The 19,187-nt window shown below is 41.1% G+C and overlaps 1 protein-coding gene across 1 annotated transcript in view; it reads right to left on the bottom strand.

Annotated features, from left to right (window-relative positions):
- Nucleotides 1-2,809: 2,809 nt before the first annotated feature.
- The window catches only part of LOC139480331 (proto-oncogene tyrosine-protein kinase Src-like), a 62,403-nt gene continuing 46,025 nt past the window's right edge, over nucleotides 2,810-19,187 (bottom strand). The window contains exons 6-11 of the mRNA XM_071263393.1: nucleotides 17,008-17,163; nucleotides 16,309-16,455; nucleotides 14,051-14,310; nucleotides 12,863-13,019; nucleotides 11,154-11,285; nucleotides 2,810-8,099 (exon numbers count right to left, since the gene is read on the bottom strand). Of these exons, the coding sequence (XP_071119494.1) occupies nucleotides 7,882-8,099; nucleotides 11,154-11,285; nucleotides 12,863-13,019; nucleotides 14,051-14,310; nucleotides 16,309-16,455; nucleotides 17,008-17,163 (1,070 nt within the window). The 3' untranslated portion in view covers nucleotides 2,810-7,881. The remainder of the gene's footprint in view (nucleotides 8,100-11,153; nucleotides 11,286-12,862; nucleotides 13,020-14,050; nucleotides 14,311-16,308; nucleotides 16,456-17,007; nucleotides 17,164-19,187) is intronic.

The raw sequence follows: 19,187 nt of genomic DNA, 5'->3' as shown, positions 1-19,187 counted from the left end.
AGATTATTGCACTTATATAGCGACGTGCATGTACGTGTGTGTGTGGCTGCTTGTACTAGTCCAGACAAATACTTGTTGTGTAACCCAGTGGTTAAAGCGTTAGCTTGTCACACCGAAGTCCGGATTCGATTCCCCACATGAGTCCCATTTCTGATCACCCTCTAAGATAATGTAACACCACACTTATGGACTCTTATCGTTATAAGATGGATATGTATTTACCCGCTGATGCGATCTTGATTACCTGGTTTGCTCGCTGAAAGTACAAATGCATTAAACACGAGTTGCATCAATGCCTAAAAACTACATTTGTATATAGCGACGTGCATGCACGTGTATGTGTAGCTGCTTGTACTAGTCCGAACTTAGCCGATTTATAGTGCTAGCTCACTGAGATACCATGCCGCAGTTTAACATGAGCACTCAGACACGGTATACTGACTCCGAACTGACCATTCTTTGTTTAAGCCCCTTAATGCCGAGCGCCAGACAGGGTAACAACTTCCATATTTTAACGTCTTTTGATATGACGCGGCCGGGGATCGAACCCAGGATCTTCCGCTCTCCGTGCGGACGCTCTCCCGCTAGACCACGGAGGCGGTCCTGATCAAAAGAGGCTCGGTGACTTGGTTAATTGCGTGTTCGTACCCGACGGCGTGGATCGTTGCTCACAATATCGTTCCCTAAATTGCCTAGTCCAGACTCAATTATTTACATGCTGCCGTCATATACCCAGGCTGGAATATTGCCGACCACGGTGTTAAACAACACACAACCATAAAATAAGTCAACACCTTAACTGCGAGGCTACCCTGCTTTTGTGACATGCACAGAGGGAAGCTGGTAAAGCTGGTGAAGCTGGCCGAAGGATGTAGCTGAACTGGCTTTCGATGTTTTCATATTTAGGACTGAGTGAGTTGGGTTTTCCGCAGCTTTTAACAGTATTCCAGTTATATCAAGGCTTGTCAGCTAAATGTGGGAGGAAAGCCCGAAGTGATGCAGGTCTTAGACGATTACCACTTCCGTGAAACCCACAAGCAAGGGTATGGTGCTGACAAACCTAGAAACATAATTGGGGCGAACCGGGATTCGAACCCACAATCACAAGTTTCTGGAGTGCCTAAGGGAAGCAACTCTGTACAGCGAATCACGGGCGGGGAACTGAGTCTGTTTCCCCACTGGGTTAAACCCCAAATCAACAAACCCACACCCGCACAAACTAACCGACCTCTCATGTCTGTCTGACATCGACTAGGAATATAGACAAACAACTGGTTGAATCTTTCTCAAGTTTATTTACAAAGCATGAATGACAGTTTAAAAGATCATATGCTAGTAATGGAAGTATAACCCCGCAGCGAAACACAGTATAAACAACCTAAAATGTCCATTACAAAGCTCTGTTGCACACAAAGTATACTGTCCACAAAATACTTACTAAAACCTTGCATAAAATAGTCTAAAACAGAATTTCAAAGAATATTTAGTCCATATAAGTACTAAAACACATATATTTGAATGGCGAAATATACACATCTAATCAGATAAGGAAATGTCTCTGATTGTCAAGAGTTTTGAAAATTATATTTGCACATTTTTATGTTGAATCATGCAGTATGATCACAATGAACTCTTTCTCAATCACAATATGACCTGAAGGTATTTAGAGCCAGTCAAAATGTGGGCATGCCAGACCCCATGTTGTTTTTCTTGTTATACGATTTCAATTTTGTCAAAAGTATGCAAAGTCAAATACAAACTTTATATATTTTTCTATTCTGTGAATGAAGAGCCTTTAAAGATGAATGGGAACAGTCAACCAGTGACCTATTGGCTAATAACCTGGTAATGCAAGGGCTGTTAGAGTACTGGCATTGGAAGTGTAAAACAAGACTTACACTTGATAAATCTTTGCCTTTAAGATACGCATGGCATCCAAAGTATGCTGGCCAAAACACTTCCTAATTGTTTGATAACAGTTTAAGAATCTACATCGAAATGCACTATATGCCATAAGTTGTTATCCATGAAGTTGAACGTTTTCTGACAATACGCTTCCTGACTAATGGCGGAAAGTTATGATCCTGTTGTCACGGCAACAGCACATAATTGAAATAAAATGGACACTGATCAAGCAAGTAAAAATAAACTTGGAACATGTGTACTATGTTGGTATATGAAATTAATGTTATACCATACGGCTGTTTGACTAAACAAATAGATCCCTTGAAATAACAGAATCTTTGAATCATAAAGATACATGTATATATTATTAATACATTCAAAACCATCCAGACTATTAAAAAAGTTGACAAATACTGATTAAGTAAGGGTTATAGACAAAAGCAAGGACGGTCATGTTGACAGAACAATCAGAAGCAAACAGGGACACCCTCTATGTCATTGTCCTCGTATCCTTTTCAATCAAAATTTTCAACTTTTGTGAATATAATTATAATGAATAAATAATATGAAAGAGTTAATTAAGAAAAGGTATTGCCATTCTACGGTTTAACTAGATGTTTCACACTGATCAAACAAATCATTTTTTTACCATAATGGTTTCAACATACATAATAATAATAATATAATAAGGATAATAAGTCGAAGGGAAATATCCTATTTCTTTGTCTGTGCAACTGTGATTTCATCACATGCAATTCAAGTTATAATCCTCAACTAAGGGGCTGTGACAAAAACTCGCACATAATTTTGAAACTTTCTTGTTCTGTACAACCCTGGACAATGACCTACCCATTCAAGTCAAATTTGTAAAATTGTACCCTTTTTTTAATTTAAAAAAAAAAAATTTCCTCTTTCTACCACATAAAACAGACATGGCCGGTAAGGTTTGCACCACTAAGCAATGTTCAAGAATTATCACAGCAGAAGACACCACACATATAGAGACAGCGATATACGGTATCAATATTAGAGCCAATCAAGTGAGTGAGTGAGTGTGTTGGGTATAATGCCACTTTTAACAGTATTACAGTTATATCATGGCTTGTCAGCTTAATGTTGGAGGTAAGCCCGAAGAGATGCATGTCTCAGACCCATGAGCACAGGTATGGTGCTGACAAACCTAGAAACATAATCGGGGCGAACCAGGACACAAATCCACAATCATAGGTTCCTGGCGTGCCCAAGGGACGCAACTCTGCACAGCAAATCGCCTGTCAAGTGTACGTGTACAGTCTGTCCACACATACATAGAAGCCTGTCACTGAGAGTTCTCTAATTCCAAACTTTGTCTTCAAAAGAAAGAACACAACTTTAGACACAACCCCCAAGTAGAAGAAAGGCACTCTATGGATATCATACTGAGTCATTAATTGATGTGTTTGTTATTGCACATAGCACATAGTTGAGATACTGACAAAAACAGACATACAACAGGTTAATGCATTGTTTTCTGTAAAACACAAACTGAAACAAACCCAATCTCATTAAAATCAGACCTCAGTTCTCGCTACCGCTCAACAAAGATCTGAGGACATCCCATTACAGGTCACGTCAGAACGACCTTGCGCGAACTTTGACCGACCAATGGAATGACCAATCAGAAGGCAGCTCTCTCGTGCTTTCCGGCACTAATTTCAAATTGGCGATTACGCTTCGAAACATATTTTGACAAATTCTCGATTACAAATTTGAAACCTGAACAACAGAACATTTTGGAATGGCTAATAGATGGTCCAGATTGTATGGATTCAGTCGTTAAACCCGTAACTATCGTTCGGAATACCCTGTGTAAAAGTTTTCGAGGTTGCATGATTAGATTCCGACTGTCACTTTAAAATCTGGTAAACGACGCTCTGATTGATCGAATGAAAGGTTGTTCTGACGTGACCCCTAATGGGATGTCTTCAGATCCTTTTTTATCGGTAGCGAGAACTAGGATCTGATTTTAATGAGATTGAAACAAACCAGTCATATGCTCAAGGCACTTACAGAAATCACAAAACCTCAACCTCTCAAGCATGATTTTCTATCTTTAGTAAATCATATATTTGGCAAGACTAATAATATATGTATGTTGAAAAAACAAAACATATTTATATTATGTCTAAATGGGATATATAACCACACAAAGGAACACACTATACTCTGTTCTTTATAAAACCCTTGCCATAGGTATAGTCTTGTGACCTGCACTTGATAATTGTGGACAAAATATCATGACATTGACCAATAAGCAAAACCACAGAAAACAGATATATTTCAGATAAAAACAGGCTGTGCTATGCAAAAGTTAAGTTTGAATAATAGTGAAGCCCTCCTAGATGTAGTATGGAATGTGGGTGTACATTCTCATTAAAATCAGATCTTAGTTCTCGCTACTGCTAAACAAAGATCTGAGGACATCCCATTACGGGTCACGTCAGACCGACCTTTCGCGAACTCTGACCGACCAATGAAATGACCAATCAGAAGGCAGCTTTCTCGTACTTTACAACACAAATTTCAAATTGGCAACTACCCATCGAAACATATTTTGACAAATTCTCGATTACAAATTTGAAGCCTGAACTAAAAAACATTCTGGAATGGCTAACAGATGGTCTAGATTGTAAGGATTCAGTTGTTGAACCCGTAACTATTGTCGGAATACCCCATGTTAAAGTTTTCGAGGTTGCATGATTAGAAATCACATTCCGACTGTCACTTTCAAAATCTGGAAGCGCTCACTGATTGGTCGGATGAAAGGTCGGTCTGACGTGACCCCTAATGGGATGCCTTCAGATCTTTGTTTAGCGAGAACTAAGGTCTGATTTTAATGAGATTGGTGGGGTGTAGAGATCTACAAAGTGTTACTAACCATTGGAAAGGTGAAGTCTGATGCAGGCTAAAATAAACAAAAACGTGATGCTAGTGATCATACTGCCACATTTCCCAGGGACGAAATGAACCCAAGGAAAGATTTTGCACAAAATACGACAAATATTTTATAAATATTATAGTAGGTACAATTAGCAATCATATTGTTGGAAGAATGGCATCAAATTATTGCTGTGCCTGTGTTCAAGTTTGGTGCATCATTGCAGGAACAAGCAGTAGATTAAACAGAAGTCGGTCAATGGATACATCACTTCTCTGCCATGTGTTCTACAGTAAAAGTCTCTCTGAGCAAATTTGTAAAAAAACAGGCGCTTGACGTTTGTTTCATGCTGCTGTTTTCAAACAAAGACAGATTGTAAATAATGCAGTCTAGACAAACTAGTGGATGATGGCATGAACACCAATCCATCAGAGTTCAATGACAAACACAGAGCCATGTATAAATAAACCATTTGCAAGAGATTTTGTGACAACTGATTGGCTAACAAAGCAATTTCTTTTGCATTCATGTTTCCGTAATCCTAAAAGTGGGCCATGCCCACTAACGGCCGACTGTTTTCTGATTGGTTGATAATGGAATGTGCAGGGCTTGAGTCACATTACTGTGCTAAAGGATGCCACTGATTTTGGATTGTTGTCTCAGTTTAAATATAAGCTGTGTGTCTTCAGTCTGTGAAGTTCATATATTTACATATTTACTTATAAGATTGACTTCAATATGTGTTTGCATTTATGGCGTCACAAACATAAACATGGGTGTGGACACTTTGAAAAAAATCCTCTTTGCAGATTTACACAGTATCCAGATAATTTTTTTGTTAATACCTCCATAAACGCAAAATGGACAATTCCTAAATAAATTGCAACCAATTAATCAATTTGGCTCTTACATCAAAGTGATAAAACTCCTGTAGCACATAGATGAATGAAAGAAAATCAGTATCATCTGAACTGATTTTAATTAGTAGCTCACGGAGCTTTATGACGAAATCTAGACCCGACATCACTTTCACCTTGGAATGAAAGAAGAAAGAAATCACACAGAAATGCTTCCCGAAACCACAAGTGATGAGGAGTGTGATTATCAAAGGAATAACATAGACATCAGAAAAATGAGAAACAAACTAAAATCTCTTCAAATCACTCAGGAATGAACATACTTTTGGGGATATCTCAGAATGATTTTTTCCCCTGTAGTGTCCTAAGGTTTTATATACTTTTTTATTTGCTTTATGAGACCAACTGACAAAAACCTGAATTTTTTATTTTGGCTGAGAGGTGAAATGATAAAACTTCAAGATTTTATCACTGCTGTTTGTAAGAAAAGGTGAATGTGAACAAAAATCTTTATTCTAACAAAAAACACAATCATTCTTTCAGTAAATTCAATATCTTGCCATGTTGTTGTTTTACACAGATTAGTGTTAATCTGGAAGTTGAAAATTATTCATATATTTTCAACCCTCAACATTGAAATTTAGGCTAAATATTTTGTAAACTAACTAATACAAAAAAGGCCTTACAAAAACATATGCAACTTGATGGTAACCATGGTAATGGGAAATCCCTGACAAGCGAGCTGAGAATGGGTGTGGTTAGTCTTATGCTGCCTTTAGCAACGGTGTACAAATATGGCAGAGGACACCAAGAATATACCTGAAAGAATCAAACCTGAACCTTTAGTGTGTTTAGTTAACACTCTAGCCACTGTGCTATTAACCCATCTTCACTCTTGGTCACATGACTAAGCTGATGAAGTGAATATTACATCAGCAGCATTGACAACCCTCCACACAGCCAGTCAACTCCAACCCTGTTATATTTTTTCAACAAAAATTACAAGTTGTCAGGATGACAGTATACAATTATCAACAACACTTCTATGTTCACATGTAATAATTTCCTTTTATTGTCTTTATTGTAAGTAATTGTATCTCAATCCGACAAAAACTATATATTTCCAATATAAGGAAATGAACTTGAATCTCCAAACTCATCCCTCCAACAACTCCCTCTGATGTGGAAGTAAAATTTGGAAGATAAAAATGACGAAACTTTCTGCTAAAAATGAATTATCCCCATGAAAATGAAAACTGACGGAACACAAATATGAGAGACAAACAATATACAAGACTCTGAACATCATCAAAGCATACTCCTCTGGTTACTCCGACGCTGTCAGAGAGGCCAGACATTCGGGGTTTGGTCAAGAAGACATTGAGCATAGTAAGGTACAAAAGACACATTATGTCAATAAGACAATCTCATGAAGTTCGGAATGAAATGACAACACTGATGGAATTATTATTAATAATCAAGAAAGGCACTTGTTCTACTCTTTCTAAACACAAACAATCATTTGCACCAAGATCACTGCATTGAATGGGCAACAGTACATTCACTTCAAAGGGAGATAACTACAACGATGTAGTGACTTACCTCCCTTCTTCAACCACTTGGTGATTTCTATGTACCAATCACTACTTTTCATGGCTGAACTGTTCTTTCCTCATCAGTGCTTCATCTATTCCTCTGAATTTTATCATCTGTTGACAGTTCACAATTTGAACATACGAAAATATATATCTACCATTAAGGTGACATCAAAGTAAAAAATTCAAAAATAGTACCTCGGTAACTTGAAAGGGAGGATCCAAGCCGGATGTCATACTTTGTATGATATCATATAAAACTGATCTATATATGTCCATAAAATTGATTTTAAATATATACAAGTGATAAAAAATATTTCATAAAATTTAAACACTGTACAATTTGAATAATAAACACAAAAATCAAAAACGATGAATTTGATATGGGAAAAAATCGAACATGGCAGATGTGGTTAACGTTGTCTGCCATGGGTGATTGCATCGTATGTGGCCGCACTGCAGCAACTGATTAAGTGAATTCCATTGGTTACAAATATATCTGCATGCACCAATCAAATCGTAGATGGCATTCATCAACATTCATGTATTATGCCGGAAGATTCCTGCTGGCCAAGTCTATGTTTCCACGGTGACAGGGTGTCTGTCATCACATGTCATCAGCATCTCGGTAGTCGGGTTCCGTGGCTACGAAGTAGTCATCAAATAAATCATGCAGGTATGCGAACGTTGGCCGATCCTCGGGTTTTCTGTTCCAGCACTTAAGCATGATATCGTAGTAGGAATCGGTGTAGCTGATTGGTCCAGTGGGTTTGGGCATCCGGTAGCCTTTATCCACCTTGTGCAGCACCTCGGAGCCTCCCATACCTACAACAGACACAAGTGTAACGCAAGCATTCCTTAGGATTATCCTACATCAGCATTTGACATGTACAAACAATTTCATTAAAATCTGATCTTAATGCTCCCTACCACTACTGGCTAGCGACCAGTTATCGCAGAGCACCAATTATCGCCCACTCACTGTTATAGGATTACATGTACAATAAGCAAGCTCGTCTCAAACGTAACTCAGTGTCACTTGGTTAATTGACTTCTCACGAATCAAAGGATTACCACCAGCGGAAGTGTATTGTCCGGGTAAGTGAGACAATTTTGTGTGCATTTCAGTGTTTTGTGTATGAAAATGACCATCCGGTTCCGGAAACTGAATTTCAATACATACGGGTAAATTTAAATAGTAATTATTTTTCGTTTTGAATGAAAATCGTCCGGGAACCGATGTTTCCGGATATCTGAAGTCCGTATAAGCGGGGCATGACTGTAACTATAGCGCTATAAGCCTCCTGAGTACTTCTCAGTAAAGTTTTTACATCTATTTAAAACAGAAGACTAGTGTATTGGGCTGCAACACTTGACAACATATCTGAATGTCAGTCAGGGTTTCAAAAAGGTTCTTCAGCGTTATCTTTCATGTAAAGGAGGAAAATTTTATGTAACATTTATTGATTTCTCTAAAGCATTTGACTCCATTCAGCGTCATCTTCTATGGCAGCTATTGTACAAACATGGTTTGAGTTCTAAAATGGGTAAAATGTTACAATCCATCTACAGTAATGTAAAAGCTTGTGTTCGTTAAAACCACAGAGTATCTGGTACATTTGAGTGCTTCATGGGAGTCAGGCAAGGGTGTATGCTTAGTCCTTTTTTGTTTCGGATTTTTATAAACGAATTGGTTATGGAAATGGAACAAAATTGTCGTTTTGGTGTTCAGTTACATCCGGAATGTATTCATATTTTTCTACTTCTATTTGCGGATGATCTTATTGTGTTTGGCAATACTGTCAACAACTTACAAATGAAGTTAAATATCTTGCATGACTACTTTTGTAAATGGGAAATGTCAGTGAATCTATCGAAAACAAAACCAGTTGTTTTTAAAAATGGGGGAGGTTTCACGTTATGAAAAATGGTATTATGATGAAAATGCGGTTGAAGTAGTTACGGGATACAGTTATCTTGGTTTGTATTTTAGCAATAGATTACTGTGGTCGAATGCTTTAAGTAATATTGCAATTCAGGCATGAAGGTGTTCGTGGTCTTTTAATTAGTATACATTCCTTGAAACCATACTCGCCTCACTTTTACTTCAAATTATTTGATGCAAAGATAACACCTATAATTTTATACGGGGCTGAAATTTGGGGTTCAGTGACAGAGAACCACTAAAAAAGTTCAATTGTATGTGTCTTTTAAATGTAAAGTTATCAACTTCGAATAATGGGGTGTTGGGCAAGTGAGGTAGATACTCTATCCAGTTGCTTGCTGTTTTGAAATGTGTCAAATATTGGCTGTCTCTTTTAAATATGCGGGAATCCCACTTACCCAAAAAATGTTACAATAGGGTAGGGACCACTCACCAGGGTAGGGACCAGTCACTAGGGTAGGGACCACTCACTAGGGTAGGGACCACTCACTAGGGTAGGGACCATTCACCAGGGTAGGGACCAGTCACTAGGGTAGGGACCACTCACCAGGGTAGGGACCACTCACTGTGGTAGGGACCACTCACCAGGGTAGGGACCACTCACCAGGGTAGGGACCATTCACTGGGGTAGGGACCATTCACTGGGGTAGGGACCACTCACCAGGATAGGGAACACTCACCGGGGTAGGGAACGCTCACCAGGGCAGGGACCACTCACTGGGGTAGGGACCACTCACTAGGGCAGGGACCACTCACCAGGGTAGGGACCACTCACCAGGGTAGGGAACACTCACTGGGGTAGGGACCACTCACCGGGGTAGGGAACACTCACCAGGGTAGGGACCACTCACCAGGGTAGGGAACACTCACTGGGGTAGGGACCACTCACTAGGGCAGGGACCACTCACCACGGTAGGGAACACTCACCAGGGTAGGGAACACTCACTGGGGTAGGGACCACTCACCGGGGTAGGGACCACTCACCAGGGTAGGGAACACTCACTAGGGTAGGGACCACTCACTGGGGTAGGGACCACTCACCAGGGTAGGGACCACTCACCAGGGTAGGCAACACTCACCAGGGTAGGGACCACTCACCAGGGTAGGGACCACTCACTAGGGTAGGGACCACTCACCAGGATAGGGACCATTCACTGTGGTAGGGATCACTCACTAGGGTAGGGACCACTCACCAGGGTAGGGACCACGCACTAGGGTAGGGACCACTCACCGGGGTAGGCAACACTCACTAGGGTAGGGACCACGCACTAGGGTAGGGACCACTCACCAGGGTAGGGACCACTCACTAGGGTAGGGACCAGTCACTAGGGTAGGGACCACTCACTGTGGTAGGGACCACTCACTGTGGTAGGGATCACTCACCAGGGTAGGGACCACTCACCAGGGTAGGGACCACTCACCAGGGTAGGGACCACTCACTGTGGTAGGGACCACTCACTGTGGTAGGGACCACTCACTGTGGTAGGGATCACTCACTAGGGTAGGGACCACTCACCAGGGTAGGGACCACGCACTAGGGTAAGGACCACTCACTGTGGTAGGGACCACTCACCAGGGTAGGGAACACTCACCAGGGTAGGGACCACTCACTGTGGTAGGGACCACTCACCAGGGTAAGGACCACTCACTGTGGTAGGGACCACTCACCAGGGTAGGGACCACTCACCAGGGTAGGGACCACTCACTGTGGTAGGGACCACTCACTAGGGTAGGGACCACTCACCAGGGTAGGGACCACTCACCAGGGTAGGGACCACTCACCAGGGTAGGGACCACTCACTGTGGTAGGGACCACTCACTAGGGTAGGGACCACTCACCAGGGTAGGGACCACTCACTGGGGTAGGGAACTCTCACCGGGGTAGGCAACACTCACCAGGGTAGGCAACACTCACCAGGGTAGGCAACACTCACCAGGGTAGGGAACTCTCCCGAAGGTGACCAGCTCGTACAGAAGAACACCAAACGACCACACATCCGATTTGACTGAGAATTTCCTTTCCAGGGCAGCTTCTGGTGCTGTCCACTTGATGGGGAATTTTGTATCTGGAAAACACATCATCAAATTACACATCTTCAACGGTTTGAAAATATTGTAACGCTCCGTATATCATTTTTACTCAAGAGGAAAGTCAAGAGTCAAAACAGTTTCTCTTGAAGTCACAACAACTTGAGGTTACATACTCAATGAAACATTTTGAGGCTTCAATATTTCTAAATATGCATAACATATTTGCTTGACATGAGGAACAACAGATGCTGGTATCTAATAATTGTTCTTAAGTATCCTTTGTTTAAATAGCCAACAGGGACCAGAGACAGTACAAATTATATCAAATTGGAACTTGAGGGCCCATATAAATCTGTCATTCTACTTATGACATTCATAAAAGAAAGTGGGAGTTGTGTTTCACGAACAAGGGAACTAATGTATACATATATTTATCACATTAACTTCGGCTGAAGGCCATGCAGACAGGATTAACCTCCCTGAAGGCCATGCAGACAGGATTAACCTCTCTGAAGGTCATGCAGACAGGATTAACCTCCCTGAAGGCCATGTAGACAGGATTAACCACAGCTGAAGGCCATGCAGACAAGATTAACCTCCCTGAAGGCCATGCAGACAGGATTAACCTCAGCTGAAGGCCATGCAGACAGGATTAACCTCTCAGAAGGTCATGCAGACAGGATTAACTTCAGCTGAAGGCCATGATGACAGTATTAACCTCGGCTGAAGGCCATGCAGACAGGATTAACCTCCCTGAAGGCCATGCAGACAGGATTAACCTCAGCTGAAGGCCATGCAGACAGGATTAACCTTCCTGAAGGCCTTGCAGACAGGATTAACCTCCCTGAAGGCCATGTAGACAGAATTAACCTCAGCTGAAGGGCTTGCAGACAGGATTAACCTCAGCTGAAGGGCTTGCAGACAGGATTAACCTCGGCAGAAGGCCATGCAGACAGGATTAACCTCAGCTGAAGGCCTTGCAGACAGGATTAACCTCAGCTGAAGGCCATGCAGACAGGATTAACCTCAGCTGAAGGCCTTGCAGACATGATTTACCTCTCTGAAGGTCATGCAAACAGGGATAACTTCAGCTGAAGGCTGAATGATGACAGATGCAAATCTTGGAGGTACAGCAATAACAAGCTCAGTTTTGTATATGATATTGTAGATCAGTGTTGGTTCACATACTGGTACTGATCAATTTTTACTTTATTACATAAAATATTAAATATTCCATTTGATTATGGTTTGATGTTTCCTCAAAACAGCATAAACAGTTGACACACAATGGTAATCGATACCATGTTTCTTAATTCACTATTGCATCAAAAACAACAGTTTTACCTGAAAGCATGCTTGTGAGAAAAGTATGTATTGGCTATTATATAAGCCTGTAAATTCCATACCATTAACGTTCGCCTGGTGCCAAGTCATAAGCCTTCCGACATAACCCCTATGATAATAAACTAAGAATGTGTAAGGTAGCCGAGTAGTTATGTATGGATAGTGTGAAAATTCTAAATCAAGTTGACCCAAACACTGTGTCAATAGCATCCTTACAGCTGCAATATGAAATGGTATGTATGTGTCCTCCACCAATGCTAGTACTTACTCTCTGTAGCCTCATAAATATCCTCATCTTGGAGAATTCTCGCCAGACCAAAGTCGGCAACCTTGACATCATGGTGTTCACCGACAAGGATGTTGGCGGCACGGAGATCTCGGTGCACGAAGTTCTCAGCCTCCAAGAATGCCATGCCCTCGGCAATCTGATCAAACAAACCAAAGACACCACCGTGATTGCGATCTAACAACAGCTGAATCTTTATCATTATTAGGTGAGTGACGCATTATTTCAATTATATCATGGCATGTCAGCTTGATGTGGAAGCAAAGATTGAAGCGAAGCAGCTCGTAGAGATTTCTAGAAGGATTCCAAGGTGTTCATAGGTTTCTGGCATGAGTCAGAGAAGCAACACTTGCACTGGTAATGAGACAGTATTATTAAAACATTGTTAAACAGACAGTTGGTGATCTGTTGTCACACAATGTCTACACAAATCTTCACACGACCTTGTCATATTTCAGCAAGATGGGAAAGGTACAGTATCTGCGGTAATGCATGCTTTGCAGTGCTTTTCAGTATGACCGGTACAGGGATGGTCTACTGACATGCATCTTGTGACCTGGTTTTTGTTTGTTTGTTGTTTAATGCCGCACTCAGCAATATTCCAGCTATATGACGGCGGTCTGTAAATAATCGAGTCTGAACCAGTGATTGTGATTGACATCATGAGCAACGATCAACGCAGTTGGGATACGATGATATGCATCAACCAAGTCAGCGGGCCTGACCACCCATTCCCGTAAGTCGCCTCTCCCAACAAGCATAGTCTACTTTTACGGCAAGCATGGGTTGCTGAGGACCTATTCTACCCTGGATCTTCACGCTCCGTGTGACCTGATGACGACCTACTGGACCAAACTCGTTATTGTGAGTAACTGCAAGGTTGCAATGCATGACAAGGCACATAGTGGAGAGCCTTTTGCACAACAAAAAGACACTAGAATCCTTTCTTAATGGTTGCCTGAATCCAAGAACCAATTACTCAAAAACAGATCGGCACTGCAAGGGTAGACATCACTGGTCATATTCAACCAGTCTGACACTTATTTCAGACATGGTCATGTAAAATAACTAGATTTGGGAAAAGACAACTAGATTGTCACAAGTCTCAGATTAACAGAACAGTGGTCGTGTCTGTCCCTGGTTAGCATCATACGATGCCATCCTACCCACCTGGGAGGCCATGTCGATGACCGTGGGGAATCGGATCAGTCTGCCCTCGTCCTTCCTGATGTAGTCCAGCAGGGCGCCATTAACCATCAACTCCGTCATGATGAGGATGGGTTCCTCCTCGGAGCAGACAGCTATCAGCTGGACCAGCTTGCTGTGACGCAGCTTGTGCATGATCTTCGCCTCGGCCAGGAAGGCTTCCGGGGACATGGTGCCAGGTTTGAGGGTCTTCACGGCCACGTCGATCACATTCCGGAGCTTACCTGAAACAAATATGTTTATCATAATCCATGTCAGAACGATGAGATCTGATTAGTCCACATGATCTTGATAAAATACTGTGTAACCTGCCTTGGAGGGACATAAATATCTTATACCCCGCCACAAGCAATACAGTCTGCATGTGGATTTCTCAGAGGCAGAATAACTACCTATACCCTGCTTCAACGAAAAAAACAACCCATGCTTTTTTTTCGACTCAATGGAAGTCACATGATCTCAGCTCAATCGAACAGCTGTTTTCTATCAGTTTTGAATTTGTGTCAATTCTTTTACAATGTCACCTTAAAACATGTTGGAAAGATAAATTCGCCTCCTGCTTGTGGTATAAAACCTAACATGGGGCGCGTAAAACCCCATGTACCCGTCATGATCCTGCTACAATGCGATCCTGTTATGACTTTCTTTAATAACATGTTGTTCAATTATTTTGGGAATCAAACCCAGGTCTCATGCAAGATGAGCAAACACATTACCCACAGAGCTACTACACCATGTCCACACGATGAGTGAATTCCATAGCATGACATTTACTAGAGTTTAACCTCACCTTTTCTGTTTTATTTCAAGCCTCTTTCAATTTTCGAGTGTCTGAATTAATTCAAATCCAATAAAGTATAATGATACCAAACCAATATGAGTACGTTTTGATTGTAACCTTGTTAGAACTCAAAATCATAAGCATTAATTATACACAATGCAATTCACATGAAATGCTGTCAAGTAACTGCACCAAAACATCGAAATTGAGTTAGGTGATTGGTCCATATCGCCAGTAGAAGCCAATCATAACAAGGCATGGCCAAGCTGCCTTCAGTCAAACAGGGGGGCACAGGTGGCCCAGTCGTCTAAGGCGACGCGATTCGCTGTGCAGAGTTGCTTCCCTTGGGCACGCCAGAAACCTATGATTGTGGGTTCGAATCCCAGTTCGCCTCAATTACGTTTCTAGGTTTGTCAGCACCATACCCGTGGTTGGGGGTTTCAACGAAGTGGTAAACGTCTGAGACCTGCATCACTTCGGTCTTGCCTCCCACCTTAAGCTTACACACCGTGATATAACTGGAATACTGTTAAAAGCGGTGTTAAACCCAACTCACTCACTCAGTCAAACAGATTGCCAGGAGTTTTTCATTCTTTTCAAAGAAACGAAAGACAAATGATGCTCATGGTGGAACTGATAATCCTAAGTACAGATCCTTTCTGTCATTTGATTTATTAACTGTAAATAAGTAAACAACTATAAATAAGCATACATGTAAATCTATGGGAGAGTTGTTCTAAGTTGTGATAACTTGTGCCCAATCCTTTTCATGAGAATATGTTTAAACTAATAGATAGATAGATTGCAAACTAGCCTGTCAAGTGAGGACCCCGAAATTAAGCATGACATCTCTTCTAGGCCTGGGATGAGTCCAAATTTACTACCCGGGTACTCACATAAGGTCTCAAGAGCTGGGTACAAAATAACTGATTGTTTTACCGCAGCTCTGGCAATAACTATTTACATACATGTATCAAACGATCAGATCATGCTTACACAGAAGTTGACTGAAGCGTTATCTTTACTCAAACATATACAAGTCAAAAGGAATGTATGCATGCATCGTCAGAAAGAAATGCGAACATTAGCAACATGTTGTGTAACCATTGTGCTATAGTGGGTTTTTGTCATTAAACAATATATCACGCAACTAACCACGGGTCTGGGTAGTCCTGTTACCCTTCCCAGCCCTAATTTCTTCTTCTTGATTCAAATAAGTACAGTTCTTTGTGCTTGTGATTGGCATTTGGATGTATCATGTATATTATCATCAGATTTCTGAATGGCAGCCATTTTGAAGGTTAAGTCGGCCATGGGCCCACTTTTTGTCAAGTCCAGGATAAACTCGGGGCAGCTAAGAAGTGTTGACACAGTGACATAATATGAGCATTTTTGGGGTCAAGTGAAAAAACAAACTAAATTCTAACCCTGTTGTACCTACCCTTCCATACTTCTCCGAAACACCCGGCTCCAAGCTTGGCCGCCATCTTTAATGAATCTCGGGCTACTTCCAGCTCCCGGAAGTGTACAATCGGTCGAATCCTTGGACATGCTTCTGTTAGCACTGTGCACAGCCCATCTGTGCTTTCTGGAAGCAATTTATTAACAAACTACCAATGTACTGAGCACACAGGAACAAAGTTACCTTTAACAAAAGAATTGTCTCAAATGGCTAACGGTAGACTTGCTTAGAACTGTTGGTTGGTTGGTTTGTTGTTTAACACTGCACTCAGCAATATGACGGTGGTCTGTAAATAATCGAGTCTGGGCCAGACAATCCAGTGATTAATATCATGAGCATCGATCCACACAATTGGGATCGATGACATGCATCAACCAAGTCAGCTAGCCTGACCACCCGTTCGTCGCCTATTACGACAAGCATAGTCACCTTTTACGGCAAGCATGGGTTGCTGAAGAACTATTCTACCCAGGAATCTTCACGGGTATTGCTTAGAACTGACAGTTGTTATTTCATGACATGCATACAAGCATATCCATGTGGGTCCATAGGCTACACTATATATAGGTTGTGCCAAGGGGTCGGCCAGTGCATGGTGTTACTGGTATACCATGCAGTGGAAGCACGAACATCAGGTTGTGGAATGGTGGCCAGGTCTAAATGTCAGTTGCTACTTACTTCTGTAGTGATCTATCAGATCGATCATGTTGGTGAAGGTCCTCTTCGGACTGATGTAGAAGCCGCCATTGTCCAGCTTACGTATTCGGTAATGTTTGACACAGGGTTCGTTGGCCTTGTCATGGTCTCGCACAGACAGCACGTGGGAGGATTTGTCTGGAACAGAGGGAGAGTATTCATTGAACAGACAGGGATTATAGACCGCACAAAACTGGTGGAGAGCTAGAAATAGAAGGGGCTACTTTCCCTCAGCAGTGTGGTAGCCATGTCATGAAGGGAGACAAAGAAATGGCCATGCTCCAAATCTCTTTTTACATGATAAATTCCAAATTTTAAGATATGTCAAATATCAGGCTAATGTATCAAAGTGATGTCTAACCTAATCCACACTGTGTGGATTCCTGGTTAGAATAGGTCCCCAGTAACCTATGCTGGTCTTACGAGGTGACTCAATGGATCAGGCAGTCAGACTCTGTGACTTGGTTCAGTGTCCGAAATAACTGCCGGCCTGTCACCCCGTGGCTGGTAACTTTTTTACCTGACTGTCTGGCAGATCATTTTTAGACTACCTGCATATTCAATTTTATTATACGTCCTCGTAGATTCTAAAGCAATTGTTTGCATTATTTCCATTGAATCAAGACACCATTTGTTTCTTTTTTTTTCTACTATTTTCAATATGTCTAATGTCTTAATGCGGGCAGGTAACTTTGAAGATGGGCTAATATGTATGGTGCTGACAAAAGGATCCTGATCAGGGTGCATCTGAACCTTCTATCAGCAGATCCTGGCATGATAAAGGGACACAACTCTGCAACCTGTGCCCTCTGCATATGTTTGTCTGTTCAATGTGCCATGCCCCTGGACACAATAACACATTTTCAGCCAGATCGGAGGTCAGAGGCAGGACACAAGGACATTGCCCAATATTTCCTGATACCAGACCACAACTTTAGCCACTCGTCTGAAGCCTGTGTCTAGTCAAGTTTTGATAAGGTCCAGTAAACTCAGTTCATAAATACTATAGTCCACATCAAAGACATTTAACTCGATTGAAGTTCAGGCTATTTGTCTCAAGAGTCTTTTCACAGACTATGATATTGGTAGTTTTTTCCCAATCAATGATGGGAAAACAATTAACTAAAAATGTAGAAATCATAAAAGAAATTTCTTTCCCATGTTTCTAAAACACTGAAGGCATTTGATAAGAAATAATTTCTTAAGGAAGAAGGCTTTCAATTATTCAGAAGGGAATTATTTATGTTACAAAATACAACTTTCTGTATATCTTTCTTCATAGGGAAATGAGAAGTGCAACCGAACCTTGTATCACTGATACCGGGCTTCTTGACACTCATGCATGACTGTCTTCAGGAAAAATAATTTTCTTCACAATACATGTTTAAACAAAGACAAAACCTAGGGCTCTGATGATGATTCATGATTCAACAAAATATTGCTGCATTAACATCACATGCAATCAATGTCAGCGAAGAATCATGTTCGTATTCAAGGAAACATAAATCATTCAACTGAATAATAATCACTACTGCACAGAGTTTTGTTAATGTGTGTTATGTCGGATTAATATCTGTTGTGTCCGATTAATGTCTGTTGTGTCCAATTAATGTCTGTTATGTCTGATTAATGTCTGTCGTGTACGATTAATGTCTGTTATGTCCGATTAATGTCTGTTGTGTCCGATTAATGTCTGTTGTGTCCAATTAATGTCTGTTATGTCCGATTAATGTCTGTTGTGTCCAATTCATGTCTGTTGTGTCAGATCAATGTCTGTTGTGTCAGATTAATGTCCGTTGTATCAGATTAATGTCTGTTGTGTCAGATTAATGTCCGTTGTATCAGATTAATGTCTGTTGTGTCAGATCAATGTCCGTTGTATCAGATTAATGTCTGTTGTGTCAGATCAATGTCCGTTGTATCAGATTAATGTCTGTTGTGTCAGATTAATGTCCGTTGTGTCAGATCAATGTCCATTGTATCAGATTAATGTCTGTTGTGTCCAATTAATGTCCGTTGTGTCAGATCAATGTCTGTTATGTCCGATTAATGCCTGTTGTGTCCAATTAATGTCTGTTGTGTCAGATTAATGTCTGTTGTATCAGATTAATGTCTGTTGTGTCAGATTAATGTCCGTTGTATCAGATTTATGTCTGTTGTGT

Source organism: Haliotis cracherodii, unplaced genomic scaffold (assembly GCF_022045235.1).
Source record: "Haliotis cracherodii isolate W230 unplaced genomic scaffold, xgHalCrac1.p SCAF_4, whole genome shotgun sequence".
Classification (NCBI taxonomy): domain Eukaryota; kingdom Metazoa; phylum Mollusca; class Gastropoda; order Lepetellida; family Haliotidae; genus Haliotis; species Haliotis cracherodii.
Note: the sequence above shows the minus strand (reverse complement) of the source record. Positions and strands in the feature narration are given on the sequence as shown.